General features: G+C 42.3%; 1 protein-coding gene across 1 annotated transcript; it reads right to left on the bottom strand.

Annotated features, from left to right (window-relative positions):
• Positions 1-122: 122 nt before the first annotated feature.
• Positions 123-15,936, bottom strand: LOC129711033 (uncharacterized). Its single transcript, XM_055658383.1, has 9 exons — positions 15,602-15,936; positions 12,627-12,848; positions 11,424-11,668; positions 9,594-9,752; positions 7,793-7,895; positions 6,796-6,942; positions 4,786-4,980; positions 2,983-3,158; positions 123-2,414 (listed from the first exon to the last, which is right to left on the bottom strand). Exons 1-9 carry the CDS (start codon positions 15,822-15,824, stop codon positions 2,265-2,267), a joined length of 1,620 nt encoding a protein of 539 aa, XP_055514358.1. The 5' UTR covers positions 15,825-15,936; the 3' UTR covers positions 123-2,264.
• Between the last annotated feature and the right edge of the window lie 400 nt (positions 15,937-16,336).

The raw sequence follows: 16,336 nt of genomic DNA, 5'->3' as shown, positions 1-16,336 counted from the left end.
TCAGGGCTCAGATTTTTGTTTTAATGTCCGCTTTGGTTTTCTCTTGTATTTTCTCCTGAGGTGATTGAATTCCAGGGTTTTGATGGATGCCAGCTGCCTTTTCTTTGCCCAAGTTGTCCATTATTGATGCGCAGCCTTTACAATGATTGTCTCCCAGCTGTCTTGTGCCGGGGGTAGTATTTCATTCATTTCTATTCTTGCTCAAAGCTGCACATTGTCTTTCAGTAAGCTTGAATTTGGAAACTAATAAGGTTTTGAAATGGTGCTATGTTGCAGAATAGAATTATAGAGCTGTACAGCCCTTGGCCCACCTTGTCCACACTGGCCAAGTTAGTATTCTGGACTTGTCCCATTTGCCTGACATAGATACAAATCCCTCTAAACCCTTCCTAGCCATATCTGTCCAAATGTCTTTTAAAAGCCGTAATTGGATCTACTTCTATAGCTTGAAGATAAACAAAATTCTGGAGTAACTCAGCGGGACAGACAGCCACCTGGATAGAAGGAATGGGTAACGTTTCGGGTCGAGACCCTTCTTCAGACTCGACCCGAAACGTCACCCATTTTGCGACTTTCAGCATTATGTGCCCTCCAGCACTTTGTGTCTACGATATAAAAGAGCATCTGCAGTTCCTCCCTACAGACTTCTATTTGGCAGCCCAGTCCAGATAGGAACTGAGTCGTATACCATCTGAGTGAAGAAAGTTGCCCCCTGAGGATCCTCTTAAATCTCTCCCCTCTCACCTGGAACTTATGTGCTCTAGTTTTAAATTCTCTACTCTGGGGCGAAAAGGACTGAACATTCCATGCCCCTCAGATATTGTACACCTCAATAGGTCACCCCTCAGCCTCGTACACCAAAGAAAATAGTCCCAGCCTATCCAGAATTGTGAAATTCAAAATAATTAGAAGGACTTATTCCTTCCTATTTTAATTGAATGACTTTTAATTGAAATTTGAATAGATATGGATGCCAGTTTTCCACTTCAATTACAAGCCTGTGGCCTAAACATCCTGATCTGTCATAATTCACTCAACATCAGTTTCTAGTTACAGACTCTGGAAATATGCTCAATTATTCTGAAGCTTTGCAGGGAATGGTAATAGCACCTGCTTGGTCTCAGTTACTAAAGCATTCTGAAACCTGTAATATAGAGCAAATCTGAGGAATTTATATTATCACAATGTCTTGTTCCAAACTAGTTTTCTTGCAATTGCCATTAGCTCAGATTAAGATTCTATGTTAGCCACATACCTGTGGAAACAAAATTTACTCTGAACTCTGTTAGCTGTAAATACTGCATGTTAGAAAACTAAGACTTTAAACTCCCATTACTAGTCCATTTCTGCTGGTCAGTAATTTGAGTAACCCTCCTCCATCAAAAAGCCACACAGTTACACATTGATTTGAAGGTAAGTTTTTAGTTTGTGTACAGAATTGTATGTTTCTATAATCAAGGGAGAAGGCAGGCATGGGTTATTGATTGGGGACGATCAGCCATGATCACAATGGATGGCGGTGCTGGCTCGAAGGGCCGAATGGCCTCCTCCTGCACCTATTTTCTATGTTTCTATGTATAAGTTTGAACAGAGACAGATATGTTTATGGTCCTGAGATTTGGAGTGTCTATAGTTACAAATACCAAGTACAGAACAGTCATAAACTGTTAAACTTCTAAGATGTCTCAAATTGTGGGGGGAAAAAGTAGTATTCCGGTGGTTTCATTTTGAATGTAGAAATAAGGAACACAAAGTGCTGGAGTAACACAGCAAATCAGATGGCACCGCTGGAGACCATGTAGAGGTAACATTTCAGGTCAGAGAAGAAATAGGTGGGAGTCTGGGAAGGAGTCCCTTTGTTTAATTTTGAATGTTGTTCATTCCTATATCTCATGAATATACTTTCAATAGTCTACAAATAAGTGGAGGAGCCCGTATAAGTTAGAGTTTGGTATAAAGTTAGAGGTAGAATGGGATTTTAAATTGTGCACTGGTGTAAATGCAGGCTCCAGCACTGGCGGTCGAGTGAAAATACTTGAGCTGTTAATGATACAGCTGATCCCAAGTTATAAATATGATACAACTCTGAACTAGCTGATGGCCAAATCTCAGCCAGTGAGATGTTGAATAGTTCCAGTGGCATTTGCTGTTGCCAATCTAAAGATGTGTAATAATATTAAATGCTGGCTGTGCTGGCACAACAAAAAGAAACCGGTGAATAACTTGTTTACAACAGATTTTTGGATTTGCATTTTCATCTGTTGCTAAACTAATTTCCTGTACAAAGCAGTCGCTCCATACTCTTCAAAATCTTGGCGTGCTATACACATGTGGTGGAAAGTGGAGAGACCTGCCAAAATGGATGCTCCTTTCCATGAAAGGTACTTCCTGTCGGAAGGTGCAAGAACCTTCACCTATCAAAGGAGAGAAAGAAATATGTCAAAGGAGGGATACTGATATTTACAAATAACAGCATTTTGGAATGCATCTTAGAGGATTTATCTTTGACTTTTTAATTTAATTACAGCATACAAATATGCCTACAGTAAGTACTCCAGCTGAAATAAATGCTGTTAAATAGCTTACAGTAACTTACTTCCCTTGTTACACAAAAATGCTGGAGAAACTCAGCGGGTGCAGCAGCATCTATGGAGCGAAGGAAATGGGCAACGTTCCTGGAAGGAAATAGGCAACGTTCCGGGAAGGAAATAGGCAACGATTCGGGCCGAAACCCGGAAGGGTTTCGGCCCGAAACGTTGCCTATTTCCTTCGCTCCATAGATGCAGCTGCACCCGCTGAGTTTCTCCAGCAATTTTGTGTACCTTCGATTTTCCAGCATCTGCAGTTCCTTCTTAAACACTTACTTCCTTGACACTTGCTGGAAGAATGCTAATGTAATGAAATGTAGCAGGAGGTCCAGGAATCATACAGATCAAGGCACTGCACATTCTTGCACTTCAAGGGAAAATTGCAGAAAGGTACCTTCTTTCCTGGTTTTACAAGGTCTGATATTTCCTGTTGAATTCTCTCTCCCATGTTTCTGAACATTGTATTACCACCAGCTAGGACAATGTTGGCGTACATGTCATCGCAGATATCTTCTTTACAATGCTCAATCACAGAATGTGCCAATGAGGGCAAGTTCTGAATGTCCTTGCCTGAAATACAAGGGGATTGTATCAATAAGGTGTAGTTTTTACTAATGCAAACACCAAAAATAACAGAAATGCTCGAAAGCAGATCGGGCCACTTCTAGGAAGAGAAGGGTCAAAAATCCTCCCACATTTCATTTAGATTGTGTAACAATACACAAGTCAAGGATACTGTATCTGAAAGCATAGCAGCGATGAATTTACCTTCTAATAGATGCTGCATACGTAATAGAAACATAGAAACATAGAAATTAGGTGCAGGAGTAGGCCATTCGGCCCTTCGAGCCTGCACCGCCATTCAATATGATCATGGCTGATCATCCAACTCAGTATCCCGTACCTGCCTTCTCTCCATACCCCCTGATCCCCTTAGCCACAAGGGCCACATCTAACTCCCTCTTAAATATAGCCAATGAACTGGCCTCAACTACCCTCTGTGGCAGAGAGTTCCAGAGATTCACCACTCTCTGCGTGAAAAAAGTTCTTCTCATCTCGGTTTTAAAGGATTTCCCCTTTATCCTTAAGCTGTGACCCCTTGTCCTGGACTTCCCTAACATCGGGAACAGTCTTCCTGCATCTAGCCTGTCCAACCCCTTAAGAATTTTGTAAGTTTCTATAAGATCCCCTCTCAATCTTCTAAATTCTAGAGAGTATAAACCAAGTCTATCCAGCCTTTCTTCATAAGACAGTCCTGACATCCCAGGAATCAGTCTGGTGAACCGTCTCTGCACTCCCTCTATGGCAATAATGTCCTTCCTCAGATTAGGAGACCAAAACTGTACGCAATACGCAGAATGGCTATGATGTGATCACTATTACAGAGATGTGGTTACGAAGTAACCAGTACTGGTCTGAAGAAGGGTTTTGGCCTGAAACGTTGCCTATCTCCTTCGCTCCATAGATGCTGCTGCACCCGCTGAGTTTCTCCTGCATTTTTGTGTACCTTTCCAGCATCTGCAGTTCCTTCTTAAACACTGATTTTATACTTAAAGGGAAAGGAGCTGGTGTTCCTCAGTTGAGAACGGTCATGTTGGAGAATTAATTTGGGTGGAATTAGAAACTAAAGGAAAATGAATGTTGACTGGAGGAACTCGGCATCCACGGAGGGCATTGACAAATGACATTTTGAATGAATACATTTATTGGCCAAGTATTCACATACAAGGAATTTGCCTTGGTGCTCCGCCCGCAAGTGACAACGGCGTACAGTGACAGTTAGGAATGACACATAAAACATCTCCTATTCATTCAGTCTGCAAAAGGGTTGTAAGTAGATTAGGTGGATGAGAACAAATTTGGCTTAGAAGCCCATGAGTCTTTGGAATTTGTAGCTTTAAAACAATTTGGGGTGGTGGGCAAAGTAGGAAATTGGATTTGCATCTTAGGGTAGATCAGACATGACGTACACCTATTTGAGATATATAATGCAAGCAGGAATATGAAGACAGAGGCATCAGTCTATTGCTCCGGGACCATACCCTATAACAAAGTTAGGTTGCATGAGCCACAAGTACTCGAAGGCTTCCGCTCTTGCCCAGGACTAACCCGTGACATTCAAGTTTCAAGTTAATTAATAGTCCACAAACAAGAAAAAAAAAACCAGGATGAAATGGGGTCAAACATTCTCAGTTACCTATTAAAAATGGCTTGAACATGACTTCAGGACAGCTGAATTTCTGGTTTGTGATGATCATATTTTGCCCGTCTGGAAGCTCATATTCTTCCTTTATTGCATCTGGATTATTCTTGAAGTTCTGGAGCTCTGTTTCAAAATCCAGGGCCACGTAGCAAAATTTCTCCTTGATATTTCTGATAATATCTAGGCCAGCTGAGGGGAAATAAAAATCATAAAATTAAAACAAATGAAACACCAGTCAACTACGTTTGGCAATAATTAGATTATAAAGATTTCTCAGAGTCAATGAGACACATTTAGGCAGCGTTGCGTATCTAGTCTGAAGAATGGTCCCAACACAAGACTATCCATGTTCTCCGGAGATGCTGCCTGACCTGACCTGCAGTTCCTCATTTCTATATCAGGCACAGTTAGGGGCTGGCTCTTGGTCAAACTCCTCTTCCTCCACATTTCTCTTTGTTCTACTTAAGTATATTTAAAGTTAAGATTGATAATGATGTAAACTGCATCCCGGAGGAGCAAAATAAATCCCTCTTCATCTCAGCATTAAATAAGTAGACCCTTAGTTAGAAATTATGACATTTCTCACTGCAGGCGAAACTAATATCAGTCAACAGCAGAGGGAAAACATTCCAGTGGTTCGAGCCAAATCTGACAAAGATTGTCATGGTTGTCAAAAATAACAATCATTCCAGCCTCGAGACATTGTCCTGAACAGCTCCTGCAGCATTGTGTCTCAGTTCCTTCATCGATTACTTGTTTATAAATCATGAGGCGATGTTGATAATTGATTGCCCAACATTGAATTCTGTTAGAAACTTTAGGGCGGTGTGATGGTGCAGCGGTAGAATTGCTGCCTTACAGTGCCAGTGATCCGAGTTCAATCCTGACTCCAGGTGCTGTGTGTACAGAGTTTGTACGTTTTCTCCGGGATCTTTGGTTTCCTCCCACACTCCAAAGACGTACAGGTTTGTAAGTTACTTCGCTTGGAATCAATGTAAATTGCCCCTTGTGCGTGTAGGATAGTGTTAGTGTGGGGATGGCTGGTTGGTGCGGACTTGCTGGGCTGAGTGGCCTGCTTCCATGCAGTATCTCGAAACCCAACTGCTTGAAGAAACAAATCACTCCACTGCCTCCATGCAACACAACCCAGACAACATTAAGGCACGGGGTGATGTAATATTTTGATGATATAAGTGCTAGGCAATGGCCAGATTCAATGAGAGAGGATCCTGCCACTTACTCGTTGACTCTCTGCATCTATTCACCTGGAGTTCACCATTAACCAGAAACTCATCTGAAATTCAACTGATAAACTTTACAGTTTCTGCAACTGAGGTCCAGATCTGCTAATAACAGGTGGTAAAGGGAGGCTCCCTTATTTGCAACTAAATTACAGCCACATACAATTGGGCCATTTGGCTTGTTTCTTCATTGTAATTTTTAAGTAATACAAGAAACTCCAATAAAAAAAAAACAATTATCCCGTGTCAAATTGACTTCACCTAGGCCCATATTTCTCAGCCATTTGTATGTGTTTTTAAATGGACAAACTGAAGAACAAATGAATGCAATATATTTTTATTGACCCATTTTGCGTCATAGTGGAGAGTGATGTTTCATTGGACCTGACATAGATACACATCCGCCAATACACAAGGATAAGAATAAGGGGTCGGCTATTTAGGACTGAGATGAGGAAAAACCTTTTCACCCAGAGTTGTGAATCTGTGGAATTCTCTGCCACAGAAGGCAGTGGAGGCCAATTCACTGGATGTTTTCAAGAGAGAGTTAGATTTAGCTCTTAGGGCTAACGGAATCGAGGGATATGGGGGAAAAGCAGGAACGGGGTACTGATTTTAGATGATCAGCCATGATCATATTGATGGCAGTGCTGAATAGCCTACTTCTGCACCTATTTTTCTATGTTTTTCTATGATGTATTATGTCAGAAATAAATCCTTGTCCTGTCCTGACGGGTTGAGTTACGTGATGGTACGTTACTACCTTTGGAAGTGAATGACCAGCTGTTGTTTTCAGCCAAGGATCTCATCAAGTGTTCCGTCAAGTCCTCTCCTCCCAGGAACACGCGCTGGGCAACGTTGCTCAAAGCACCTCCTTCAAAAATAGGCACCACATGTGTCACAGCAGACCCTTCAATCAGAAAGAAGAAAATTTGTATTATCGGAAATAATCGTTTTTTTTAGTGTAGACGCATTGCATTGTTTTAACTAAAGACGTAAAATGCTTTTTACCTTTTACATAGATGCTTGTAGACTAAAGCCCCTGCCCTACTTTCTGGTGCCATCTCTAAAACACAACTCTCCTCTCTGAAAAACTCTCCAGCTATGAATGAACATGCCTTGGAGTGACAGTTGACGTTCTGCCGTTTAAATAGCCTTTCTTTTTCTACTGACCTTATTGTCACCCCGGAGCTATTACCTTCGACTGCCTCCGCCCACCTACGACTAGCATCACGACCTACCTACGAGTAAAAAGTATCCAATTTTTCCATGCCGACCTTTTTGTTTTAACTCATAGACATTTATTATCAGGCTAGGAAAAACACCGCGACCTACATGATGCCACAAGTCCACCACTCACGAGCATGGGGAAGATCTACGACCTCGTGACGACCATGCTGCGAATGTGAGTCAAGGGTAAATCCGGCAGAGGTTGCGAATTAGGTTGTGAAAGTGGGACATGGGCTTAAGTGTGAATCTTGATAACTGAGTAAATCAGTAACAAAATAGTTAATTGTGTAGAAAATCACCTCAGCAAGTCAGGCAGCACCTGAGGAGAACATTGATAAGTGACATTTCGGGTCAGAGCCTCTCGGACAAAAATGTAGATTTTTTTTTTGCAGCCACCAGTCACTGGGATCACTTTGAAGACCACACCTCCAAAAGGTATATGCTGCCTGAAGTACATAAGGCAGTCTTGCACCCAAGTGCAAAATAATATACAGAAATGCATCCCAATTCACTTGGTGAGAAGATAGTACCTGAATCAATGACTGTCCCAGAAACTCTGCCAGTGGAGTGTAAAGCCAGCACTGCCTGGATCCCCAAGAGTAGAGACGGAACTTGAAATGCTTCAAAAAGAATCTGTTTTAGATAAACAAAATGCAACTCAGTTAGTTATAAGTGTTTTTAAGAAGGAACTGCAGATGCTGGAAAATCGAAGGTAGACAAAAATGCTGGAGAAACTCAGCGGGTGCAGCCGCATCTAGGAGCGAAGAAAATAGGCAATTGTTGCCTATTTCCTTCCTGAAACGTTGCCTATTTCCTTCCTGGAACGTTGCCTATTTCCTTCGCTCCATAGATGCTGCTGCACCCGCTGAGTTTCTCCAGTATTTGTGTCTACCTACAGTTAGTTATAACCCTGGATTAAACATAGAAACATAGAAAATAGGTGCAGGAGTAGGCCATTCGGCCCTTGGAGCCTGCACCGCCATTCAATATGATCATGGCTGATCATCCAACTCAGTATCCTGTTCCTGCCTTCTCTCCATACCCCCTGATCCCTTTAGCCACAAGGGCCGCATCTAACTCCCTCTTAAATATAGCCAATGAACTGGCCTCAAGTACCTTCTGCGGCAAAGAATTCCAGAGATTCACCACTCTGTGTGAAAAAAGTTTTCCTCATCTCGGTCCTAAAAGATTTCCCCCTTATCCTTAAACTATGACCCCTTGTTCTGGACTTCCCCAACTTCGGGAACAATCTTCCTGCATCTAGCCTGTCCAACCCCTTAAGAATTTTGTAAGTTTCTATAAGATCCCCCCTTAATCTTCTAAATTCTAGCGCGTACAAACCGAGTCTATCCAGTCTTTCTTCATACGAAAGTCCTGACATCCCAGGAATCAGTCTGGTGAACCTTCTCTGTACTCCCTCTATGGCAAGAATGTCTTTCCTCAGATTAGGAGACCAAAACTGTACACAATACTCCAGGTGTGGTCTCACCAAGACCCTGTACAACTGCAGTAGAACCTCCCTGCTCCTATACTCAAATCCTTTTGCTATGAAAGTAACTGAATAACTGCAATATTTTTTCATTTGTTCGCTAAAGCGAGTTTTCACTTGTCATGTGGAAAGTCAGCTCCCACCGCACCATCCTCGAGAGTGATGGGATGTGTGTGCATTCACAATCGTGGCCACAGTTTCAGAGGGAGGGAGGGAGGCAAACACAGTAAAGGAAAGTCACCTCAAGCTGATAGTCGGTCTGTCTTTAATATTGGAGACAGGAATAGGAAATTATATATCCTGACGTGTTGTTAACAAGGAAGAGATACAGCAGGCCGTTAGGACAAGAGTAAGAACTGGACTGCCTCCAATATTGTGTGAAATGAGGAAACGTTTTACAGACAGAAAATAGTGGAAATCTGTAGCTTGGCGTTGAGATAATCAAACATTTTACGACAGATTAATTAATTTTTGTTAGGTATGTCAGGGTATCGCGGGCTGGGTCACTCAGGCAGGAAACTAAATGGCTGAACAAGCTCCAGGGTCTGAATGACCATAATTCAAGAGCGGTGCTAAACAGTTGCTTCAAAGAAAAGGGGAAAAAATGAGGAAATTGGTCCCTACTACTTTTGTTTATCACGTGGAGCTTAAATTCAAACATTAAATTAAATAGTCTTATGGATTTTTGGATTGGATTTTTCTCCTTGCAGGTCTGAGGGGAAATAGAAATGTTCCATCATCACCTCATTAGCATTCATACCAGATTTTAAGGATCTATTCCAGAAGGGTTTCGAGATAACGTCCTTCTGTCCAGCTCATCTCAGCAGTAGCTGGTTAGTTACCTCAGTTGTTTTCTCCCTGTTCTTCTGGGGGTTGTTCACTGGCTCCGTCATAACAACTGGATGGTTCTCAACGTCAAGACGCAGTTCGTTTTCAAACGTGTGCCCCCAGAGGACTTCCATTTCTGTCCAATGTGTGATCAGTCCATTCTGAATTGGATACTTCAATGAAACACAGTCAAACATTTGAAGACGTTGACCTTCAACACTTCCCACAGCACTTCAATTGTTTGTACTTTACTAGTGAATTTGATATTTTGGGTAAATCTTTGGTTCTTTATGTTGAGAATTATAGTAGCTGGTTAATCAAACGTCCTTCACATTCTACATCCACGAGCGAGCATCACTTAACCCCCCATGGATGGGCTATATTGAAATGTTATATTTCAGGAGGTTCCCATTTGGCACAAGTATACACTAGACACTTGCAGAGCTATACAGTCACCCCCCAAAGTCCCCATGTTTCCTTAAAGTCCTGCAATTATTTTAGCTACATATTTCTTCTGAAAATCACAGTTGAATCTACATCCATTGCACTTTCAGGCAGCGCATTCCATATTATGTCCACTCATTGTGTAAGTTTTCATTCATCTCATCACTAGATATCTTGTCAAGTGCTATAAATCAATTTCCCTCCTGGGATGAATAAAGTTCTATTGTATCGTATCTATCTGTATTATCTGGCCATTGTCCTCTTTTAACGGAAATAGATTTTCGCTTTTAAACTGTACCGATTTTAAACTTATCAAACTTTCTTCTCAACTTCCTTTGCTCCAAGGAGCATAACCCCTTCTGTTGGTAACTACAATTTCTCATCCCTGGAACTACTATACTGAACTTTTCTGCAATTCCTCTCGGGCTAACACATCCTTGTTAAAGGACTTTCAGTCAGAGGTTGGCGAATATCTGTAGACAGAGGGAGGTGACTTTCACCCTTTTCTCCCACACCATGGTTTGAGCCTCGCAGTTGCCTCTTCAGTCCAATTGCCCTTTACAAGCTGGCACGTGGTTTAGGTAATCTGCAGATCACATACTCCAGCTGATGAACCCTGACCAAAGTACCTTGAGCAGCCAATGCTTGCGGCAGATATAATCACTGCTCAACACGATGAGGTCCAGCAGTTCCCACACTTTGCAATGACAACACCCCGCGTGCAGGCCATCTCTTCTACTTAATTAGCTAATATAGTACTTATTTTGTACCCTAACCAGCGTCCAAATGTCTTTTTTAACCAAGATAAGTAAGTAAGATTATTGGCCAAGTATTCACATACAAGGAATTTGCCTTGGTGCTCCGCCCACAAGTAACAACATGGCACACAGTGATAGTTACGAATGACTCAGAAAACATTAAACATTAATAATAATAAAACATTAATGATATAACACCATTGATCAAGGATATGAACCAACAAAATACCAGATCACAGATTTTTGGCTGTTGAGTAGAGCAACTATTCGTGGATAAAAACTGTTTTTTATGTCTGGCTGTGGCAGCTTTGACAATCCGGAGTCGCCTTCCAGAGGGAAGTGATTCAAAGAGTTTGCGGCCAGGGTGAGAGGGGTCGGAAATGATCTTGCCCGCTCGCTTCCTGGCCCTTGCAGTGTACAGTTCGTCAATGGAGGGAAGGTTGCAGCCAATAACCTTCTCTGATTTTGCATTAACTTCAAACAAGTTTGTATCCATGGAGTACAATTTTTTTAGTCTGCTCAAATCACCATGGCCTTGTGAGATCACAAAGGGATCAAATTAAAATTGAAGGAAAATTGGGTAGACCAACAGAAAAATGATGAAATGTTACTAGTATTTTTATGCACAAGGTTTCTACTTACAATTAATTGAAGAATGCTGCGTTTCCTTTGGGCTTCCTCTCCGACATACGTTTCTCTTCCAGAGGATCCAAAGATATTCATTGATGTGTTCTTTGGCCTTCCAACCACACTTGGGAAAACGAAAGCTGGAGAATGATTTCCTGAGAGTCCGGCTTTTATCAGCCCACTGCCATTATCGATTATAACCGGAAGGCCCAGGTCACTGGGCAAGCTACAGGTGTCGATCACCTGTGGCAATGAACCATCTGGCAAGGAATTTGGATGATAAAAAGGTAAATAAGACATGAAATACCTGAGAGTGTTCATGGAAGAATCTAATGGTAATCCAATCAACATTATCATCTGATGCACTAAATTCCACTCGGCTAATCCGTTACATTGAGATAATAAAAATGTTAAATGTAAAAGAACACAAGGTAAAAACAAGCATTGTTTTAGTTGAAAATAATGGAAAAATAATAAGCCAAGCCTTAGCTCACCATGCTGCCAGGTCTGAGGAAAGACATTCTTGCCATAGAGGGAGTGCAGAGAAGGTTCACCAGATTGATTCCTGGGATGTCAGGACTTTCATATGAAGAAAGACCAGACAGACTCGGCTTGTATTCGCTAGAATTTAGAAGATTGAGGGGGGATCTTATAGAAACGTACAAAATTCTTAAGGGGTTGGACAGGCTAGATGCAGTAAGATTGTTCCCGATGTTGGGGAAGTCCAGGACAAGGGGTCACAGTTTAAGGATAAGGGGAAGTCTTTTAGGACTGAGATGAGATTTTTCACACAGAGAGTGGTGAATCTGTGGAATTCTCTGCCACAGAAGGTATTTGAGGCCAGTTCATTGGCTATATTTAAGAGGGAGTTAGATGTGGCCCTTGTGGCTAAAGGGATCAGGGGGTATGGAGAGAAGGCAGGTACAGGATACTGAGTTGGATGATCAGCCTTGATCATATTGAATGGGGGTGCAGGCTCGAAGGGCCGAATGGCCTCTACTCCTGCACCTATTTTCTATGTTTCTAAGTCTACGAAAACATGCTTGAACCTATGTATAATGTTTCGATTAATATTCTGGATACACATGTTTGTGAGGAGATACAGGCCACTTGAATAAGGAATGCAAGAAGAAGGCATTATCCATATTAGACGGAAAAAAACTAAAAATAGTGATGCCCTTTGTGTCATAGAGTTGATAAAATGAACCCATTTCTCACCTTCATGTCTCATCAGCAGGTCTTCCTCACAATATAGCGTCAGATCTTGCAGTTCAGAGTCGGGGGGTCTGGTTGCTTCTGCCTGTGTTGGATCACTCCCATCCTCCTGAACTACCACTGTAACCTTGCTGATCGATTGCTCCCGTAGTGCAGAAACTGAGTCAATCTCCCTCAAACCACAGTCCTCTTCTCCCAAAGTCTTGTTATTAATGTTGCCGTTATCTGTTAATCAAAAAAATGTCAAATGACAAAAGGGGGTTGAAAGATACGTGCAATACACTTCTTGATTTCTGGTCCTTATCATCCAAGATCGATTGAAAAAAATGATCATCAAATCCTCTGGTGTCTAGTTGGACATATCTGCTTTAGATAAGTTACGTAAATTAATATATATTATTGGAGGACGTCACATAATATTAAATGTTTAGGTTAATCAGAAGCATTGTATATTATGCTCCCCACCCACCCAATTTTTTTTGTATTGAATGTGGTAATTTGCAGCTATTTTGATGCTGAAAAGGATTTTGAGAACAACATCAACTGACACAACAAAAACACACAAAGAAAGTAAATAAAAACTGCAGATGCTGGAAATCCAAAATGAAATCAGAAATTGCAGGAACCGATACAGCCTGACCCGTCGAATGTTTCCCACATTTTATGTTTGTACTTTGAAATGACATAGTTTAATATTTCTTTATTATTTCTGAGTTAGGAGGCTACTATTTTAGTTTAGTTTATTGTCAGGTGTACTGAGGTACAGCAAAAAGCCTGTTTGTTTATTTGGCCCATTGCAAACTATTTGGGTTTGTATTGGTACAAAGTATTTGAACAGGAAATACGACTAGAAATCATATCCATTGTTGATCAAAATTGATTCTGCAATATTTTATATTCTAAAATTTAGGCTCCTTGAGCATTTGTAGAAAAATCAGAACCCCCACAGATTTTGCTATTTTCATTTGGTCCTATTTATTATTTGTCATGAAAGGAATGTTTCTATTCTACAGTAGAACCTGTTCCTAACATATTATGGAAACCATCATTCAGCTATGCTAAAGTAATATATAATATATATATATATATATTTTCCTAATTGCACAAAATGATTTGCAAGTCCCCCTTCTTCCGACAAAAATGTTTCTGACACAATTTTTTTTTAACACTGTACTTCATTCTGCTTAATTGGTCTCACCGTTTGCCTCTTGTTTAAACTCGATAATAAGGAGATATTTAAAGATGATGAACACCAGCTGGGGTTTAACCATCCCTTCCACAGCAGTTAAAGCCCCATTTAGATCACCAGTACCTTTATCGTCCAAAGGAACAAAAAGGCGTTCAAATGGTCTGTAGCGTCTACACAAGACATCGTCACCAACACTTTGTAATGCAGTCAGCAACAAAGCAGGAAGATCAATGCAAAATCCCCCGAAAACCCAATGACTGATCTGGTGAAGTTAGATACAAAATGACGGAGTAACTCAGCGGGACAGGCAGCATCTCCGAAGAAAAGGAAAAGTGACGTTTCAGGTCGAGACCATTTTTCAGCAATGACTACGTTATGGTGGCCTTGATGAAACTAGAAACACTGGTGAAGCTTTCCTCACAGTGCCTTGCTGGAATGACTGGCCATGTAGAGTGGTGTGGTGTTCTGAAATACAGCACTTTGAAATACATTTCCTCGGTGAAGGATTGAAATATTAGGTGCTTTGAAAACAACTTCCTCCACTGTGCATTGGTCAGACACAAACCAATGAACGCTGGCACGGTTCAGTTCTGGATTTCGTTGGGATGTTGGTCTCGAGAGGGTGAATGCTTTCTGAATAATACAGGACAGGTAACGTCCCCGACTTGGTCTGGAGCCAGACCTCAACAACATGAAGGGAGAAACAAGGAACTGTAGAAGCTAGTTTACACAGAAGGACACAAAATGCTGATGTAACTCAGCGGGTCAGGCAGCATCTCCGGAGAACATGGATAGGTGACGTTCCGGGTGTGAAAAGGGGTCTCGACCCGAAACGTCACCTATCCATTTTCACCAGAGATTCTGTATGACTCGCTGAGTTATTCCAGCACTGTGTCCGAATGGCCTCATTCTGCTCCTATCACTTATGAACTTATGTCTAAACTGGGAGCTAATTAGGTTTAGGAAAAATCATTTAAAATGTTTTACATTAATTTATATATATATTTTTTAATTAATTTTAGGGGGGGAAAAAATCACAGAAAAAGGTCATGGTTGTTAATTTCGTTTCAAAACATACACAAGGTGCTGGAGTTAACTCAGCAGGTCAGGCAACATCTCTGGAGAAAAAGGATAGGTGACGTTTCGGATCGCGACCCTTCTTCACACTCGACGATTGCATTTAGAAATACAGCGTGGATACAGGCCCTTCAGCCCATCTAGTCCACGCCGACTACAAACCACCCCGTACACTAGCACTGCACTACACCCAAGGGCCAATTTTACAGAAGCCGATTAACCTACAAACCTGTACACGTCTTTGGAGTGTGGGATGAACCCGGAGCACCCGGAGCACCAGGCGGCCACAAGGAGAACGTGCAAACTCCACACAGACAGCACCTGTTGTCAAGGCTGCAACTCTACCGCTGCGACACTGAGCCGATGATACGTGGGAGTGGGAGCCACCAGGCTGGCCAAGTGAGAGTCCTGATGAATAGTCATTGGACTGAAACATCAGCCGGTGCAGCAGCATCTATGGAGTGAAGGAAATAGGCAACGTTTCGGGCCGAAACCCTTCGGGTTTCGACCCGAAACGTTGCCTATTTCCTTTGGGTTTCGGCCCGAAACGTTGCCCATTTCCTTCGCTCCATAGATGCTGCTGCACCCGCTGAGTTTCTCCAGCACTTTTGTCTACCTACGATTTTCCAGCATCTGCAGTTCCTTCTCAAACAAGAAGTTTAATTGTATAACCAGTAGTTTGTTTGTTTTCTAGCTCTAGCGTTGCACTTACCTCGAGGGCTGGGGTCGGCGGTGCCCTGGGCCGGCGGTGACCTGGACTGGCTGAACACCTCCCCGGTCTCCTCGTCCGCCTTCGCCCGGTCCCACGCCAAGCCCGGGTCGCCCGGCGGGGCCGGGTTAGGAGCGGGAGGAGGGTGCAGCAACACTTGTGTCTGTCCGTCTCCCGCAGTGAGCGCGGCTCGGGTGGTCTTGACACTGGAGGAGGCGCAGCCCATAGCGCTTTAGGAAGTTTCTGACCCCCAGTCCCGGGCTCCCGAGTCGGTGCACGGAAGTCTTTCCGATCCTCGCTTGTACATCTCGGGAAGTGTTGCAATTTCGCCGGGCAGACCGAAGCGTGGCCGTTGCTTAGCTACACGCGGTTGCGGAGCGATGAGTCCAGGACAAAAAAAACACACTTAAAGGGGCAAGGCTCGTTAATAAACACTCGCAGTTTTACACGAATTATTCCAGATACATATATACATTTTTAGAAGGTAGACAAAAATGCTGGAGAAACTCAGCGGGTGCAGCAGCATCTATGGAGTGAAGGAGATAGGCATCGTTTCGGGCCGAAACTCCAGTCGCTCCATAGATGCTGTTGCACCCGCTGAGTTTCTCCAGCATTTGTGTCTACCTTCGATTTTCCAGCATCTGCAGTTCCTTCTTAAACACTATATATTTTTAGACAATTAGATCGGTATATATAACCGGATTAAAACCAATATAAACAAGGCGACGAAAATAAAGA

The sequence above is a fragment of the Leucoraja erinacea genome, chromosome 29 (genome assembly GCF_028641065.1).
Source record: "Leucoraja erinacea ecotype New England chromosome 29, Leri_hhj_1, whole genome shotgun sequence".
In the NCBI taxonomy this organism is placed as follows: domain Eukaryota; kingdom Metazoa; phylum Chordata; class Chondrichthyes; order Rajiformes; family Rajidae; genus Leucoraja; species Leucoraja erinaceus.
The sequence above is the reverse complement of the archived record's forward strand: the minus strand, read 5'-3'. Positions and strand labels throughout refer to the sequence as shown.